Source organism: Dasypus novemcinctus, chromosome X (assembly GCF_030445035.2).
Source record: "Dasypus novemcinctus isolate mDasNov1 chromosome X, mDasNov1.1.hap2, whole genome shotgun sequence".
NCBI lineage: Eukaryota > Metazoa > Chordata > Mammalia > Cingulata > Dasypodidae > Dasypus > Dasypus novemcinctus.
In genome coordinates, this window is record NC_080704.1 from 61,673,174 (window position 1) to 61,691,251 (window position 18,078).

An 18,078-nucleotide genomic window follows, 5' to 3' on the forward strand; every position below is an offset into this window, starting at 1 on the left:
CAGGCATAGCCACACAGATACACACACAGAAGCGGACATACTGAGGAATAGAGGGCCATACAGACAGGTTAACACATACCCAGACACAGCCCCAGAAATTATTCTAAAACACGCTGTAAGATACAGACACACTGAAGAGGATATCCTCATGCACAGTCAGTGATATCCAGTGTCTCTCTTTTAGGGTTGTGACAACCATTGATCATCATTGCCTAGACCCATGATTTCTTCAGGAGCTGGACTGGAGTTTTGCCTGCTGAATAAAATGAAGTGAGAGAGGGTCAATCATAAAGAGGAACTGAAATTATGGACCGAAGAATTTACACTGGTAAGGAGGGAAATGAGGACATGAGGGTATGGAAAACAGAAAAGGGAGCAAGGTCAATAAATTGTTAGGCCCTGAAGGGGTTGAAAGAAGTGAGCTGGAAAGAGAGGCAGTTGTGGTCAAAAAATGAAAATCATGAAATTGAGATTTCAAAATATGTCAGAGGAATGACATATTTTAAAAACCAATACATAAATTCCTTCTTATTCCTCTGGTCTAAAAAGCAAGATACTGGTTACTGAAAAAGAAAGTGCATCTTTTTCTAGACAGTGAAGTCAGATAAAATTCTCTTTGAATGCTAATTACATTGACCCTGAGGGAGAAGGTTATCTTGGAAAGAAGAAAAGCGGACAGAAAGCGCCCCAGGTCTGTGTCTCTTCCTGCAGATTCAGTGGTTCTGGAGAGCATTATGCTCTTTTGACAAAGCTGACCTTGCCAAGTTCCTCCAGTTTGTCACGAGTACTTCCAAGGTGCCCTTGCAAGGCTTTGCTGCCCTCGAAGGTATGAATGGCATTCAGAAGTTTCAGATTCATCGAGATGACAGGTCCACAGATCGCCTGCCTTCAGCTCACACATGGTAAGAGTAAAGTTCTGCTTTCCAGCATTCAGAATTAGTTTGTGTGTTTTCCACACTCTAAGGCCCCTATTCAAGGTTGGGAACATAGATCTGGTTCAGTCCTGGCCCTTAGGTAACTCAAAATTTGGCGGTTCATTGGTATTTGATATGTGACTGGGAATTGGGCTATCCACTGTGGGGCCTGAGGATCAGGAGAGCTTGACGTGTTCTAGGGTTCAGCATGAGTAGAGCAAGGCAACGTTGCGGGGAACAAAAAGCTAAAGAGCTCAGCAGAGGTCGGATCACCGATGACCCTGAACATCTCATAAGAGTTTTGCTCTTTATTCTGTAGCAAGGAGAAGCCATGGTGTTTAAGCAAGAGTGGCAGGGCTTTGTTTTAGAGAGATGACTGTTGGCCGGTATTTGGCCCAGATTAGAAGAGTGTAGTCTGGGCTAGGACAGGATTGGAAGTCAGCAAGAAATGAGAAGTGGGTTCCTCAGGGAGGAGAGGTCCATGAGTGAGTACCATGGGAGTGCAGGTTTGGTTGTAGTCCTTTTTCATTAACAGATCTTTCCTCTTCCCCTAGTTTTAATCAGCTGGATCTGCCTGCCTATGAGAGCTTTGAGAAGCTCCGCCACATGCTACTGTTGGCCATCCAGGAGTGCTCTGAAGGCTTTGGGCTGGCCTAATAAGGCTCTGCCCATCTCTCTGGGGGGTTTTCCACCATTGTTGGACCTGGGGTGGGGGCGAATAAAAACAGAAAGGAACCAGAAAGAAAGTGTCAAAAACCAATAAATGAAATCCACGAACTCATCCTGTGTGTGTTCCAGCTGCCCCATCTTCCCTAGCGCAAACCTGTCCCCCTCTCCTGCTCATTCTTTCTTCCCCGCCCCCCTTTCTGTGCCGTCCATGATCCCTTCCCCATATGTTTAAAAGGCAGTAGCCTTGGCAGGGACCTATTTGTCCCAACTGTTTGAACAATGTGCTCCTCAGATTATGTGTTCAGAAGGATTTGCTGCATTGAGACTTGAAACCTTTGGATAGGGGAAAAATTTTATATATATATATATAGTTGTTGTTCTATTTGCATTTCTTAATTTGTGCTTGGAATGTGTTGATGTGCACAGCTAATGATTCACTGCGAGATAAGATTGGCGTCTGTGTTATGGAAGTTTCAAATAAAGAGCACTTTTCATAACTTACTTTTCACAATGGACTTTTTTCAAGCTTAAAAAAACCAAGTCTTAAACACATACTAGACATCTGGAGAAAAGATCCAAGTGGCCCCTCCAAAAACTGTCTCTGTCGTGCTCACTCGCTACCACAGTGCATCTTCCTCATTCAAAGCTGATTTCCCGAAGTCAGCAGAGATAAGCAGCCACCAAGAATTGGGGGGAAATCTGACTCTTAGAATGGAATCTGTGCTTGGGAGTGGTGCTGGTGTTGGAGATGTCAGCCAAGGACAAAGCATCACTTCGTTCAAAGGAAAAGCAGCAGGTTGTACAAAAGGTTCAGAGAACTCAACGGAGGGATTTATCTGGTGAGCTTCTATAATATAGTGTTAAATTTTTTTATTTCATTTGTTCATGTTTTAGTTCATTTCTAATGTATTTTATTGAGGAAATAATTTGACTAGCTCTCCAGAAGAACAGTTTTCCCATTCTTGTTCGTTTTTGTTTTGTCTCTCCCTCTTGTCGTCTGCCTGCCTGTCTGCCACTGTTTGCAGATCATCTAGTAGTCTTGTGATTCTTCATCCAGCACTTAAAGCTCATCTAAGGCCTTTGATGGGCCTAGCCTATGAAGAAACATAATTTAATAAAAGTTCAGTTAGCTAATAACCCAAAACGGTGCTTGCTTTGTGTGATTTTTCTCATTCTCAGAGGCTTCTTGACCAACTTTCCCTTGACCATGTCCCAAAAGGATGAGTTTAGGAAAGCAGGAGTGTGTCCTTAACCCGATCCCTTGGTCCTGGTGCACATGGCTGCTAGACATTTTTCCCTGTCTTTCAATATTCACACCTCTGCTTTGGCCACTGAGAAGACAGAGAACAGTCAACCCTGTTCCTTTTATTGTGCTTCTAGTCAAGGGGAGGAGACAGTGGTCAGTTTAGTGATCTGTAAAGCGGTCTCTCTGTTCACAGACCTGGTGGGTCAGGGAAGGCTTTCTATAGGAGGGGAGGGAAGGGTAACTCGGTCAGGGTAGCAGGAATGCGGTTGCTATGGCTTGGCTAGAACAAGGGTGGTGGCCTGAGATAAGGCTGGGAGCCTATCATGGCTTTAAAATGGAGAGAATAACCAGAAATCTGCAGAATTAATAAGCTTAAGAACGGATTCTTTTAAAAATCAAAGCTCTCACAATACGTTTGACAAGGGTGCACAGATTGGAGGTTAGGTGTGGAAGCTGGGAGTACAGATGGAATAAAGACATGGAAGTAAAAAGCAAATTGAATTCAATGGCATACTACAAGATTTTATCTACAGGTGTAATTTGCCTGTGGAATATGTTCATGGTGTGATGAACATATATTACCTCAATGTCAAACGAGGAAATCCTTGTCAATAGATAACAGTATAGGTAAAAATACTACACTGTTTTGATAAGGTAGTCTGAAACCAAGAGCCAACATCACACTTGAAGGGTGGCCAATTAACACTGTTACACGAGATATAACAATTCAAGGAAATGGGAAACAACACACAACTGATGAAGATAAATTTGCTAAGCTAAGAGAAGTTATTAGAACTTACTGAGTTCAGCAAGAGATCTGGTTATAATGAACAAATCATTCACGTAAAACATTCATTGTCAACAGAAGTATAATAGAGTCATACAATGGAATCCAGTACAGCAGTAAAAGTATCAGTTACATGTATCGGTGTGCACAGTCTCAATGACAAGCAGAAAACTTTTCAGGAATGTGTATACAGTATGACACTTCAGAAGTTGCAAAACAATACTGCATACGAATGTGCCAAGAGTTTAAATACCACGTACATATGTAGGAAAAGTGCAAAACCATGCACAAGAATGACAAAATAGTGTATTACATTTAGAATAAAGTTATGGGGAGATGAGAGTGGACAGGAGGGGATGCAGTTGGGCAGAGGTTTGCAGAGGGTTTCAACTAGATTGGTGGTGGTATATTAAGCTGGGTATGAGGGTTTTCTATATTGTATATAATTTTTATATCTGAAATACTGCATAATACATTACTGAGATATACAATTTATTATATTTCACAATGTATTTGAGGTAGGTAGCGGGAGATAGCAGTCCTAAATTAGGATGAGGAAGTCAAGGATCAAAAATAATTTTTTAAAAGATTTATTCACTTATTTTTTATTCTTTTTTCATTTATCACCCCTCCCCCAGGTGGTTCTCTCATCTATCTGCCCATTGTTTGCTCACCTTTTCCAGGAGGCACCAGAAACCGAACCCAGGACCTCCCACATTTGAGGCAAGTGCCCAACAGCCTGAGCCACTTTCGCTCCTTGTGGGCTGCAGAACCTGCTGGCTTGTGGCATCTGCTCGTTGCAGTGAGTGCAGTATCTGCCCATCTTTAGGATGCACCAGGACCAGAATCCAGGACCTCCCATATGGTAGGTGGCTGCCCATCTGAGCCACATCTGCTTCCCAAAAAAGTATTTTTTAATCACTGACAGAAAGAATATAAGTGACAATGTTCGGAGTGATTTCATTTCTGCCACTAATTCAATAACAGGTCTAATTCTACAGGAAAGCTAATTAATAGCTCCTTACATGATATGATTAAACATGCCTTCTCTTGCCCCTTAATTCCCTTCCTTGATCTGTTTGTGCATTATGATTACATGGCTTGTCTCTTTATTATAACAGCCCCCTTTTCTGATTAGGATGACCATATAATGTATCAACCATAGTTGAACAATTTTAAGAATAAAAAGGGATGTTATTGCCTCTGTGGCATATGAATATGTTCAAGTGGTCATGGGACATTGTTTCACTGGGTGGTGACCCACACAATAACCAAAAGAATATTGAATTCCCATCCTCAGAAGTCCTGCTACATTCTCTAATAGAGTGACAAGAACCCCTAGAATACGTGGCAGTGCCTAGTGGAAGAAAACATCATTATGGGAAGCGGACTTGGCCCAATGGATGGAGTGTCCGCCTACCACATGGGAGGTCTGTGGTTCAAACCCTGGGCCTCCTTGACCCGTGTGGAGATGGCCCATGTGCAGTGCTAATGCGTGCAAGGAGTGCCATGCCACGTGGGGGTGTCCCCTGTGTAGGGGAGCCCCACGCGCAAGGAGTGCACCCCGTAAGGAGAGCAGCCCAGCATGAAAGAAAGTGCAGCCTGCCCAGGAATGGCACCGCATACACAGAGAGCTGACGCAGCGAGACGGATGCAACAAAAAGAAACACAGATTGCTGGTGCTGCTGATAAGGATAGAAGCCGTCACAGAAGAACACACAGCAAATGGACACAGAGAGCAGACAACCGGGGGGGGGGGGGGCAGTAAATGAATAAATAAAAAACCCAAAATATCGTTATGACAGGCCCTTGATACTGATGCTTATACTTATGAACCTTTTCTTGTGAAATTGAAAGTTAGCCATGTATTATATGTTGCATAAAAGCTACTGCCTGAAAGCCTCTCTCTAAGGCAAACTCAGCATACAATCACACTACCACCCTGTATGGGACATGACGCCTGAGGTTGAGCCTCCCTGGCACTTAGGGATTATTACCAAGCACCAGCTAGTGATGAACTTGGGAAAAAACCTTGACCAGAAAGGGGAAATATCAAATACAAATGAGTTTTTATGTCTAAGAGACTTCAAAGTGAGTTGGGTGGTCATTCCAGAGGTTATGGTTATACACTTCTCAGCTGGATCTCATTGACTGCCACAGTAAACTGCCTCAAACAGCGAGTCTCCTGAGGGCTCTAGAGACATCTAGACACTAGGCAGGGCAGACAGGCTCAGGAATTTGGCACCCTGTCAGTGGGCCTTACCTTGGAGTATGTGTTCCCCAGTATAACAGAGTTAGACCCATTATAGAGCCTATTATTAGTACTATACTCATTAATGTCCCAGAGACTTAAATCTTTGGTCTGTTCATATGCCAGGTGTATTAGCCAAAGGGGTCCTGATGCAAAATATCAGAAATCTGTTGGCTTTTATAAAGGGTATTTATTTGGCGTAGAAGCTTACAGTTACCAGGCCATAAAGTATAAGTTATTTCCCTCACCAAAGTTGTTGCCATGTGTTGGAGCAAGACGGCTGCCAAAATCTGTAAGGCTTCAGGCTTCCTCTTCCTCTTAAGGCTCCATGGTCACAGCTTCTTCCAAGATCAGCTGTAGGCTGGGATAAGTCTCCTCTCTCTCTCTTTCTCTCTCAGGGCTAGTTTCTCTCCAGACTCAGCTTCTCTGCTGTTGCCACAAGGCCAGCTAGAGACTATCAGGCTAATGGCTTTTCTCTCTTCTTGGGCCCTCTGCCATGTCTAATGGAGCCTTCTCTCCTTCCTCATGTATCTGCTTCTCTGTGTGTTTATTTCCTGGGGCTCCAATATCAAAACTCCAAAGTCCTTCTCTGCCATGTTTTCTCTGTTGAGTCCCCGCCCACCAAGGGGGCAGGGACTCAACATCCTACTGATGTGGCCCGATCAAAGCCTTAAATCTAATTTAATCAAGTAAGACTGAGCCTCTGAATCCAATCCAATCTAATATGCCCAGAGGAGCAGACCAGTTCACAAACATAATGCAACATCTATTTGGGGAATTCATAAAAAATGTCAAACTGCCACACCAGGTGAGCCCTAAATCTCAGCAGAGTTGCAACACCTACTCTCCAGTTCATCAGACTCGCCCAGGACAACTAACAAAAGGATGATGATGGACAGTGCCCATCCCCAAAGACAGAGTATCTATAACTGCAAGCAAGACAGTTTCCACCATCTGCCCAATAGGATGTAAGCCCCCTCTCGATCAGAAACAAAGTGGGCATCACCATCCCCAAATCCTCAAGATTGAGGAAAGAATGAACATAAGGGGGGGGGGGACAGCAACTTTGGGCTAAAGTAGACATTATTATAGCAATGGAAGAACTTGTATCATTGATATAAAGGCAGTGGTCACCAGAGGTTCTGAGGGGTGGGGGAGGGAAGAATAGGAATAACATGGGGCATGTGGGTGACATTGGAATTGTCCTGCATGACATTGCAGTGATGGATACAGGCCATTATACATTTTGTCAACATCTATAAAATTGTGCAATGCAAAATGTAAATTAAAATGTAAACTATAGACCGTGGTTAGCAGCAGTGCTTCAATATGTGTTCATCAATTGTAACAAATGTACCACACTAATGTTAATGGGCAAGTGTGGGAGGGGGAGGAGGGTATATGGGAATTCCCTATATTTTTTCATATAACATTTATGTAATTGAAAGCTTACTTTAAAAAAAAAGATTTTAAAAAGGGATGTTATTAGTAATTATGCTGGGCAACAAGTATAAACCAGAGAAAGTGGGATATATGACTATTCTTATGCCTATCTGTTTTGACTGGGAAATCATAATTATTACCCATATTATTGAGCAATTAACCATGTGCTGACAGCACTGACAATAAGAAATCTCTGCTCTCACAAAACTCACGAGCTGAAGGAGGTCCATACAGTTTCAGGACAAGGTGTTAAGAGGAAAGTACACGGGGCTATGGACACACAAAGGAACTTAATAGGCAGGATAGCAGGATTAATCATTTTCTTAAATATAAGCAATAACTCATTAGAAAACATAATAGGAAATGGATTCCCTTCACAGAAGTAGCATAACGTACTAAGAATAACCTTAAGAAGCAATGTTTGGGATCTGTGTGAAAAAGAAAACTACAAAACTTGTGAGAAGTATAAAAAGAGACAAATAAGGAGACTTAATGTGCGAGTGTTGTTGGGGGGGGGAGGGGGGGGGTGGGGGGGTGGGGTTGAATGGGACCTCACATATATATTTTTAATGTAATATTATTACAAAGTCAATTAAAAAAATGTAAAAAAAAATAATGTGTTCATTACATAAAAATACAATTACAGCTGGCCTCAATACTTTTGAGATCAAACTGACAAACATGCTAAGCAAGGTGGGAGCCGAAATGGGCAGGCCTAACAGAGAACAAATCTCAGCCTTGAAGATTTGTTGTGCTGTGGTCAACTCTAAACAGAAAATGAAGCACCAAAAACGAGCTGGGGAAAGAATGGCTTCATCTGTATTAAAGCTGGGAAACTTGCCTAAGTATTAGGAGAGGAAAATATGTAAAGTTAGCTCAGCACTTCAGACTAAATAAATCCTGAATGGAAGATTCAATCTTGAAGAACGTGAATTGATTTTTAAAGCACAAAAGGAAACTATAGGCAAATAAATAACTCATCTTGGAATATAGAAAACCTCTCGAAGGCTAAGACAGCAGAATTTAAAAGATTGCTATATTTGACTACTAAAAATTTAGACACCATAAACAGAATTAGAAGGCAATAAAGGTCTAGAATAAAAATGCAACTCTAACAGGTAATGGATTTATATATATATACACATATATATACGTATATACATATATACGTATATATACATATATATGTATATATATGTGTGTGTGTATATATATATATATATAAAGTATGACTCGTTAAGAGACAAACTCACCAACAGTAAAACATGCATGGACATGAAAAGGCAATTAACAAAGAAGAAATAAAAATGAGCATTAATCTTATAAAAATGTTCAAACTCTGCAATAGACAAAGGTATCTTAAGGGGAGCAGATGTGGCTCAAGCAGTTGAGTGCCAGTTTCCCACAAGAGAGACCCCAGATTCGGCCTCCGGTGCCAAAAAGCAAACAAATGAAAAAAAAAAAACAACCCAGGGGAGCTGATGTGACTGTTGAACATTGAATGTTGGCTTCTCACATGTGAGGTCCCAGGTTCAATTCTGGACCCTGGTACCTGAAAAAAGAAAAAATCCATTAAAATCTCAATGACAACCAATTGTGTGTGCGAGTATGTTAATGAGGGTAGGAGAGAATGTGAAAAAAAAAAACCACTCATACACAGCTGAGAAACTTGCACTAACTTTTTAAGGTGCAAATTTGTAATATCTATTGAGAAAAGTAAAAGCAGCCCCTGGCATCGGGGAGCTGGCCTGGCACTCACAGCTAGGTCTTGGTGTTCTCTGTTGAACATAATTTTATAGAACATCGACATCAAACAAGGTCACTCTGACCCTGATGGATCAAGACAAAAACGAGACCACTTCACAATCTCACCTGAACACAGATAAAATACGAACGTTGTCCAAATCACAAAAATCACCAAACATCCACCTATCTGGACTGTTATGAGTGACTGACTGCTACTTCTTTACAAATTATGGTGTTAGCCTCTCTAGTCTGCCTCTTTATAGATAAGATTTATGAACATACCCAGTCATAATATTACTCCCACTTCCTGATAGTATTCAATCTAGAACAAAGCCCCACTTCCTTAAACCTCCCCCAAATTACCTAACACAAGCCCAGATCCTATAATGAATCTTTTCTAACATCCTTTCACTGAGACGCCCCACAGTTCCCCATGGTGTGCATTCTCCCTCCCTGCAAAGAGTAATAAACCCAACTTGCTCAACTATAGGGCATGTTCATGTTCCTGGTCTTTGACTGTAGGGCACTGACCCTATGAAAAGACTTAAAATATACATACTGGGAAGCAGTTGTGGCTCAACTGAACGTCCGCCTACCAATCTGGGAAGGGTATAAATGTTGGGCATAGGCAGGATGCCATTTTAGGTAGGGCATCCAGGGAAGACCTCACTGAGAAGGTAACATTTGGGCAAAGACCTGAAGGAGTGAGGAGGGCATGGACCAAGTGTATGGTCTCTGCTAATGACAAATCAACATCTATTACACATCGCTGAGGCAGGAGGAGGGTCTGGCCAGATCGAGGGACTAGGAGACCAGTGGGGCTGGAAAAGTAAAAGTTTCATTCAGTGCCTTCGCTCATGCTGTGCCCTCAGCCTGGAATGTCATTTGCTCCTTTTGCCTGTATGTAAAATGTATTTTAAGGATCACGTCCTCCAGGAAGCCATCCTCTCACCCACCACCAAATCTTTCTTAATGCCCTTTACACATCTGTGTCATTGTCCTTACCACATTGTGGTATCATTATCTATGTTTGATCTGCTCCCCCACTGGACTGGAAGCACCCTAAGGACAGGATCTGATTAAGTGATATCCTGAGTCCAACACATCAGAGTACACAGGCTTGAGTGATGAAATTATTTACCCAAGGTCACACAGCTCAGAAGCAACAGAGCTGGCACTGGGACTCACGTCAATTGAAGACATCTTTCAGTTAGAAACTTGAGAAATCTTGTTGCTGCCACTTTGGTTATCCTTAGCACCAAAGATTATCCCCTTCAACATTCCTACAACTCCAAAACTACTTCCTCCCCTAATCACAGACATACACATACACAAAACTGGCTGAACAAAGGCTGAATGAGTGAATCAGAAATGGAGCAGGCAAGTGCAATGACCTGGCTATATTTCTTTGTATACACATACTCAGTAACAGCTATGCCAAGCCATGGACATGAGGGCCACCTACCTGGCCAAGTTGGAGGAGTCCTGATGCATGGCTATGTCTACCATGGCCAATATCAACAAAGCCCAGGCACTGCCCAAGCCATCCAGTGCGGTGTCCCCTCCCCTCAACCTCCTGAACAAAGTCCTAGGAAACTTTAGCCACATCCTTCCCCTCACAACCTCACTTTCTCATTTACCTGAGGACTCCTTCACCCGAGGGCTCCTTTAGGGCAGAAGATGCATCTTTCCCCACCTCCATATTCAGGATGACTTGATACCAGTACATTATCTAACCATCCCAGCCTCTTAGTCTAAGGGATTCCTGAGGGCAGGAAGTTCCTTGCCCATTCTGTCTTTCCAAACATTAAGGGTCACTAAAATCCATGCAGGATCTGCACCTTTCCATGAGGTCAAGTAGGGTAGGGTCTGCAATACCACTACTGGGTATATACCCAGAACTGAGACCAGTGACACGAACAGACATCTGCACACCAATGTTTGTGGTGGCATTATTCACGATTGCCAGAAGCTGGAAATAACCCAGGTATCCATCAACCGATGAATGGATAAACAAACTGTGGTATATTCACACGATGGATTATGCAGCTGTAAGAAGTGGTGTAGTTGTAAAGTGTATGTCAACATTGATGAACCTGGAGGACATTATGTTGAGTGAAGCAAGCCAGACACAAAAGAACAAATACTATATGATTGTGTTACTATGAACCAAATATATTGTGTAACATATTGATTCAAAAAAAATTTATATGTATCCAGTACATTTAATTAAGAAATGTATGTTTTCATTCAACTATAGCTTTCTAAATTATTGTTTTTATTTTCAATTATTAAATGTACAAAATAAAGTTTAAAAAAATAAACACATGAAAGAGAATGCAACAGGCAAATTGCTTAACAAATGTTAGGGGTATCATTTAAATCTAATAATGAGATTATACCAAATACCATAGATTGTACACTTTGGATAAATTGTATGCTTTATTAATATGTATCAATAAAATTGGTTAAAAAATAAAGAAGGGTCTAGGGACCAGATGTGGCTCAAGTGGTTGAGCCCCTAATTCCCACATGGGAAGTCCCAGGTTTGGTTCCCAGTGACTTCTAGAAACAAACAAACAAAATAAATACAAATAATTGAAAACAAGAACAAAAACAATCCCGTGAACTTCGGGGAGCCGAGTGGTTCAGTGGTTGAGCATTGGCTTCTCACGTATGAGATGCTGGGTTCAATTTCCCCATCAAAAAAAAAAAAGACAAAAAGAAGGATAGGGTCATCTCGAAACCCACGACTCAGTTCTCTGAATTCAACATCAGCAGTCGCTGAGCTCAAACTGGTCATCTCCCCCTTCTCTCCATCAAGCTCAGTCAAGAGGAAAATGCTGCATACTCCCACCCCCATCCATTTCCCAGTAGGAGGGAACTGATCCAGTAACCCTACCTTCTATCCTAGATAAAAAACTTACTGAAATTAAGGCCACATGTTGCAGTAAGATGCTTCTCCCACCCCAGGACTCTGAGCATCCAACCCTGTCAGAGCCTTCACCCATTCACTTTTCTTCCCCATGCCAGTCCCTCCAGCACATAGCTCTGTCCACTCACTGTAAGGAATACAGACTTTATTAGGCACAGAGAGTGACTGGTGGGCAGAGGGACAACATGGAGACTGGGTTTCCTTCCAAACTGGTAGGTAGTACTCCAGGTGAAGGCAGGGCAGAGGAGAATGTGTGCTCTGTACCTTCTTCTTTCAGGGCTGCATTCGGATGCCCCCATCCAGTCGAATGACCTCTCCATTGAGAAATGGGTTCTCAATGATAGCCTGTACCAGATGAGCATACTCAGCAGGGTCACCCAGTCGGCTAGGGAAGGGCACCTGGCTAGCTAAGAAGTTACGCACTTTGTCTGGGAGGCTGGTCAGCAGTGGGGTTTCAAATAGGCCTGAAAAAAAAATCCAGAGTCAGAGACCCACCCTTGTTTTCCTTTCACCTGGTTCTTCTTCACCTTAGTCCTACTTCTTGGTGCTTCCCTAGTGCCCAGACACAGAGAGATACTGTTAAGTAGGCTGCTTTCCCCTCTCAATTGCCCATGGATCCTACACAATTCCAGGTGTAGCAGAGAAGATATGCCTACCTGGAGCAATAGTCATTACCCGGATGCCTATGGGAGCCAGATCTCGAGCAATGGGCAGTGTCATACCCACTATGCCCCCCTTGGAAGCAGAGTATGCAGCTTGTCCAACCTGGAAAACGAGTGAATCATAGATGGGAGGGCTTCAAGAAGTCACTGCAGGGCAGAATGCTTGCCCCTGCCCACACACCTGGCCCTCAAAGGCAGCCACACTAGCAGTGTTGATGATGACCCCCCGCTGGCCTCCCTGGTCTGGTTCATTCTGGGCCATCTCACCAGCCACCAGGCGTATCACGTTGAAGGTACCTATAAGATTCACCTGGAGGACAGGAAGAATCATGGTGTAAGATGTGAGACATAGGCAGCTTTCTGTCCCCTAAAAGCTTTTGGAGGCACCCACAGACATATATATCTTGCTCCTACCCAGGAGAATCTCCAAAGCCTTACACTGAGAACTTGCTGGAAGTCCTCCAAGGAATGGGCCTCGCTCTTCTTTAGGTTGTATGTCCTGCGGGCCACTGCAATGCCTGCACAGTTGACTGCTACATCCACATGGCCAAACTTTTCTTTTGTTACGGTCAGAGCTGCTTGCACATCCTTCTCTGAGGTCACCTTCAAAGGGAGAAATGGTGAAGGTACTGTATCTCCCAGTACACAGGCTCTCTCTCTCTGGTAAACCTGGTTGGGGGGGGGGGTGGGGGTGGGGTGAGGGTGGGTACGCCAAAAACTTGCATCTTAAGCAAGAGAGAAGCCAAGAGAAAGGGTTGTGGTGGAACTTAAGGAGAGTAAGGCTAAGGTGGAAGTGATAGGTCCCATAGGGCAGTGTTTCAAATATTCTTCAAACCCACAGCCTCTTTTGAAAAAGACACATAACCCTGAGGAGTGTCCACTGCTGTGGATGGGGACAACTATACACTAACGTTTTGAGAATTACCGATATAAAAATAAACGACTTTTTTTGTATCTGTACCTGCTAAGATGATTTCACCATGCTTTACTTTCTGCAGTTGGTTTCACGAAAACACGTTTTTCTACTTTCTCAATGTAAGATTACAGGACACAATATGTATTGTCTAACTACAGGTACCCCCTCCAGGATATCATAGTATGTCCAATTCCCACCCTTCATTCCTGTGAATCCTGACTTTAAAGAATGCTACCAAAGGAGCCCCCACAATGCTTAGACACTCAGGCCGAAAGGGACAAGGACATGCGCCCACCGGTCACATACAGGCACCCTTATGTGAGTGTGGGGGCACCGGTACCCAGGCAGGTGTTCCTGACCTCAGACAACCTGTGAGAGGACAGATGACCCCACTTACATCGGCGGGGGTGAAGGTGCAGCTGTTTCCTAACTTCTTCGCCTGGGTCTCCCCATCCGAGTTGGGCAGGTCCAGAAGCACAGCAGTTGCCCCATGGCTCACCAGCCGCTCTGCTGTGGCCAGGCCTAGGCCCGAGGCTCCTCCCGTTATCACTGCGACCAGGCCCTGCGATGAGGGACAGGATGAGCTGCTGCACTTCCCAGACCACTTCCACCCTTTCAACTGCTCGCTCTCTAGGCTTCTAGTCACGCCTGCGGTGTGACCCAAATCCTTCACCAACGGGACCTGTGGGGGTCTCATCCCCCGACGGCACATGCATCACACCACGCATGTATCAGTGTTGACCTCCACCTCCTGAACCCAACCGCCACACTACCAGGCCTCGATGAGCACGACCCTTTCTCCCTGCACAGATTTCTCCCCCTGAGTTGCAGGGCAGCGCGGTCCCCACCGGGCGAACGGCAGGGACGACGACCGGTCTACCTTCACACCCCGACGCGCAGCAGCCATCTTACGCCAAGCTTCCTCACATCCAGGTCTGCGCAGGCGCTGACTGGCCAAAGAGAGGGGCGGGAACGCCTGGGCGGCGTGGCGCAGGGCGGAGGAGGCGGGCCTTCCGGCTTTGCAGAGGTCGGGGTCTGTCCTTGCGGGCTCGGCCGCTAGCGAGTGAGCGAGCCTCTGGCTGGTGGGCGGAAAGAACCAGGTAGCAGCGGCGCAATACCACCACAGCCTCCGCCCTGTTTCCTGTCTGGCCTTTTGCAGGCTGCCAGCTCCGCGAGGGGAACGGAATCCTGAGAGTTCCTTTCCCCTCAGATAAAGTCTCCATCTGCGTATAAACATATGCCGGACTCCGTGCAGGAATCTGAGGAATATTCCCAGTTGGAGCAAGACAGTTATAGTACCAACAGAAGGGACAGAGAACCGGATTCTGGAACACAGACTTGGAGATCCAAAGATGAACATTCTGGGATACTGAGAGATACACGGAGAGAAATATGTTGAAACAGAGATAGGTAGAGAGACGAACAGAGACGCAGAGACAGGACCACAGAGGTATGGATGTGGAGAGCCACTGAGACAGAGATTAGGAAACAGAATTTCTCAGAGCTGCTGAGAAGCATGAACCCAGGGAGGCAGCAACAGAGAAATAAAATTTTTTAAAACATCTTTCGTCACCTCAGCCTTTGCTACTCTCCCCCGTCTGTGTCTAACCTATTTTAAGCCCCAAAGCCCAGATCACATATTTCAGATTGGACTTCAACCAGAGACTGTTATTTAAAACCCAGGTTTCTGGTCATCTTAGAACATCTTTCAACCAGCATCCCATGTAGAATGTTCAGTGCACCAGACATCTACTCTGTCTTCCTTCCACACTGTCCCTCAATTCAGGTTTTTCATGCCTTCATCTTGGTCTACATTTTCAGTCCCATTGTGGTTTGGAACTATGTACCCCAGAATAACATGTTTTTAAACTTAATCCATTCCTGTAGGAGTGAACCCATTTTAGGTAGAACTTTTAATGAGGTTTCTTCAGTTACAGTGTGGCCCAACCCAATAAAATTGGTCTTAATCCCAATACTGTAGTCCTTAAAAAAAAAACAAAGAAATTCAGAGAGTGAGAGAGAAAGCCATAGAACAAAAAGTCAGAAGCTGAACATGAATGGAAGCCAGAAGAAAAGGAAAAGGCCAGGAGAGGCTGCCATGAGCATTGCAACGTGACAGAGGAGCCCAGGACCAAGGATCTCCGGCAGCTAGCCCCAGAATGCCAGTCTTTGGTAAGAAAGCATCACCTTGATGATGCCTTGATTTGGACTTTTCTTGGCCTCAAAATGATGAGCCGATAAATTCCCATTGTTTAAGCCAAAACGTTGGCTGGTGTTTGCTTGAGCAACCAAGGAAACTAAAACAAGCCCCATACTGCTTTAGGTTTCCTCTGTCTGAATTATCTCCCCACCTGCTCCCAGGAAGCTCTCCTAATTAACTAGCACTACATTCATGGACACCTCTACACTGTATCAATGTGTTCTTCAAAGAACTTAGTACCAGGTTGAAAATCTATGTGTCTACATGAAATCCTTGCATTAAGTCATACCACTTTTCACCTGGCTCAATATGCTCAAGCCATAGAGGCCTTCTTTCTTTTTATTTATTTATTAATTTATTTAAAATTTATAAATTATTGTTTTTATAAAGATACATAGATCACACAAAATGTTACATTAAAAAATATGGGTTTCCCGTATCCCTCGCTCCTCATCCCCCCACTCCTCCCACATCAACAGCCTCTTTATCAGTGTGGCACAATCATTTGATAAATACATTGTTTTTCAAACATTTTTTAAAAATTTCTACACTTTTTGAAATTAAGGTTAGTAGATCACAAAGAATGTTACATTAAAAAACATAAAAAACATAAGAGGTTCCCATATACCCCACTCCCCACCCCCCACCCCATCATTTTTGTAAATTGTATTTTTTTGAAGATATATACATCACACGAAAAAAGTTACATTAAAAAATATAAGAAGTTCCTGTATACCCAACCCTCCCACCCCACTCCTCCCACACCGACAACCTCCTCCATCGTTGTGGCACGCTCATTGCACTCGGTGAACACATTTTGGGGCACTGATGCACCACATAGATAATAGTGTACCCTCTAGTTCACACTCTCCCCCAGTACATTCAGTAGGTTAAGGCAGGATATATAAAGTTCAGCCTCTGACCTTACAATATCATTTAGGACAACCCAAAGTCCAAAAATGCCCCCACATCACATCTCTTCTACCCTCTCCCTGCCCTCAGCAACTATTGTGGTCACTTTCTCCACCTCAATGCTACAATTTCTTCTATTGCTAGTCACAATCGTTTTACGGTAGAATATCAGTAAGTCCACTCTAATCCATATTTTATTCCTCCGTTTGTGGACTCTAGGATGGTGATGTCCACTCCACCTCCAGATCAAGAGGGGGCTTACATTCCACATGGATGATGGATGCAATTCCTCTGTTTGCAGTTGTTGGCACTCTTGATTCCCTGGTGTGGTGTTTGACTGTCTTCACCTCCCTGTTAGCTGACCTGGGTAAATCCAATGAACCAGAGAGTAGGAGTCACAATTTTGCTGAGGCTCAAGGCCCAGCCGGCACATGGGCAGTCCAGAGATTCAAGTCTCCTGAGTATGCACCATCCCTAGCACCAACCACAGGTTCAGTAAAAGTGACAAGAGGCAGTGTAGGAAGGTCACATCTGAGTCCAGCTCCATCACACTCAGGAGCACACATTCCGAAGTAGGGCCCTCTGATGTGGCACAGAACTCCAAATCCATCTGCCATGACCATATACCCTGTGGATATCCACAGACTTCAGGAGACCCAGCACCTAGGGTTTTGTCTACTTTGGCTCTCTCTGGGGTCCTGCTGAGTTGAGTTGTGCGTAAGCGTGACCCCTGTGATGACCCCCCGACTCTTTTTGGAAGACTCCTAGCCATATAATCTCATTCGTCTTTGCCATTTCCCCCTTTTATTCAAGGTCAAAAAGCAGTTTTTAACACTTGATACAATATTAGGCTGCGATATTCTGCTGGTCTGAGTCGACCCTTGTATTCAAGGTCTCTTTCTAGTTGCATCACCAGTTAGTGATTGGTAGTAATCCCTTGGCGCTAGGGAGGCTCTTCCCCAGGAGTCATGTCCCATGCTGGGGGAAAGGTAATGCATTTACATGCTGAGTTTGGCTTACATAGTGGCCACGTTTGAGCAACATGGAGGCTCTCAGGAGGTAACTCTTAGGCACCCTGCGGCTCTAGGCCTACTTCATATTTCAGGCACACGGGCTCTTAAGCATAGTCATCAGTATCAAGGGCTCATTATTGGACCATCCTTCCTTGTTGGTCTTTGCCGTTGCACTTGGGGGATTATTGTTGTTCCGTTGGGGAATTTAACAGAGCTCCCCTGGGTAGGAACTCGGCACTCCCTCACTTGATGTTTGGAACTGTAACTACGACACAACATATATCAGAACATTTTCATGTCCCCTATATACATGCCCTGGAGAACTCTCCCCCACCCATGTGCCCCCCATCAATAACACCCCACACCAGAGTTCCTCCCTTGCCA

At 44.1% G+C, this 18,078-nt stretch overlaps 1 protein-coding gene and 1 long non-coding RNA gene across 2 annotated transcripts; one reads left to right on the forward strand and one right to left on the reverse strand.

Moving 5' to 3' along the window:
* The first annotated feature begins 711 nt into the window (after positions 1-711).
* Positions 712-1,691, forward strand: LOC101443395 (uncharacterized). Its single transcript, XR_002794569.3, has 2 exons — positions 712-902; positions 1,469-1,691. It is a non-coding gene; the product is annotated as an uncharacterized lncRNA (long non-coding RNA).
* A 10,428-nt stretch (positions 1,692-12,119) lies between these two features.
* Positions 12,120-14,553, reverse strand: HSD17B10 (hydroxysteroid 17-beta dehydrogenase 10). Its single transcript, XM_004480361.4, has 6 exons — positions 14,450-14,553; positions 13,967-14,131; positions 13,092-13,256; positions 12,835-12,963; positions 12,648-12,756; positions 12,120-12,455 (listed from the first exon to the last, which is right to left on the reverse strand). The coding sequence occupies exons 1-6, from the start codon at positions 14,474-14,476 to the stop codon at positions 12,265-12,267; spliced, it is 786 nt and encodes a 261-aa protein (XP_004480418.1). The 5' UTR covers positions 14,477-14,553; the 3' UTR covers positions 12,120-12,264.
* Between the last annotated feature and the right edge of the window lie 3,525 nt (positions 14,554-18,078).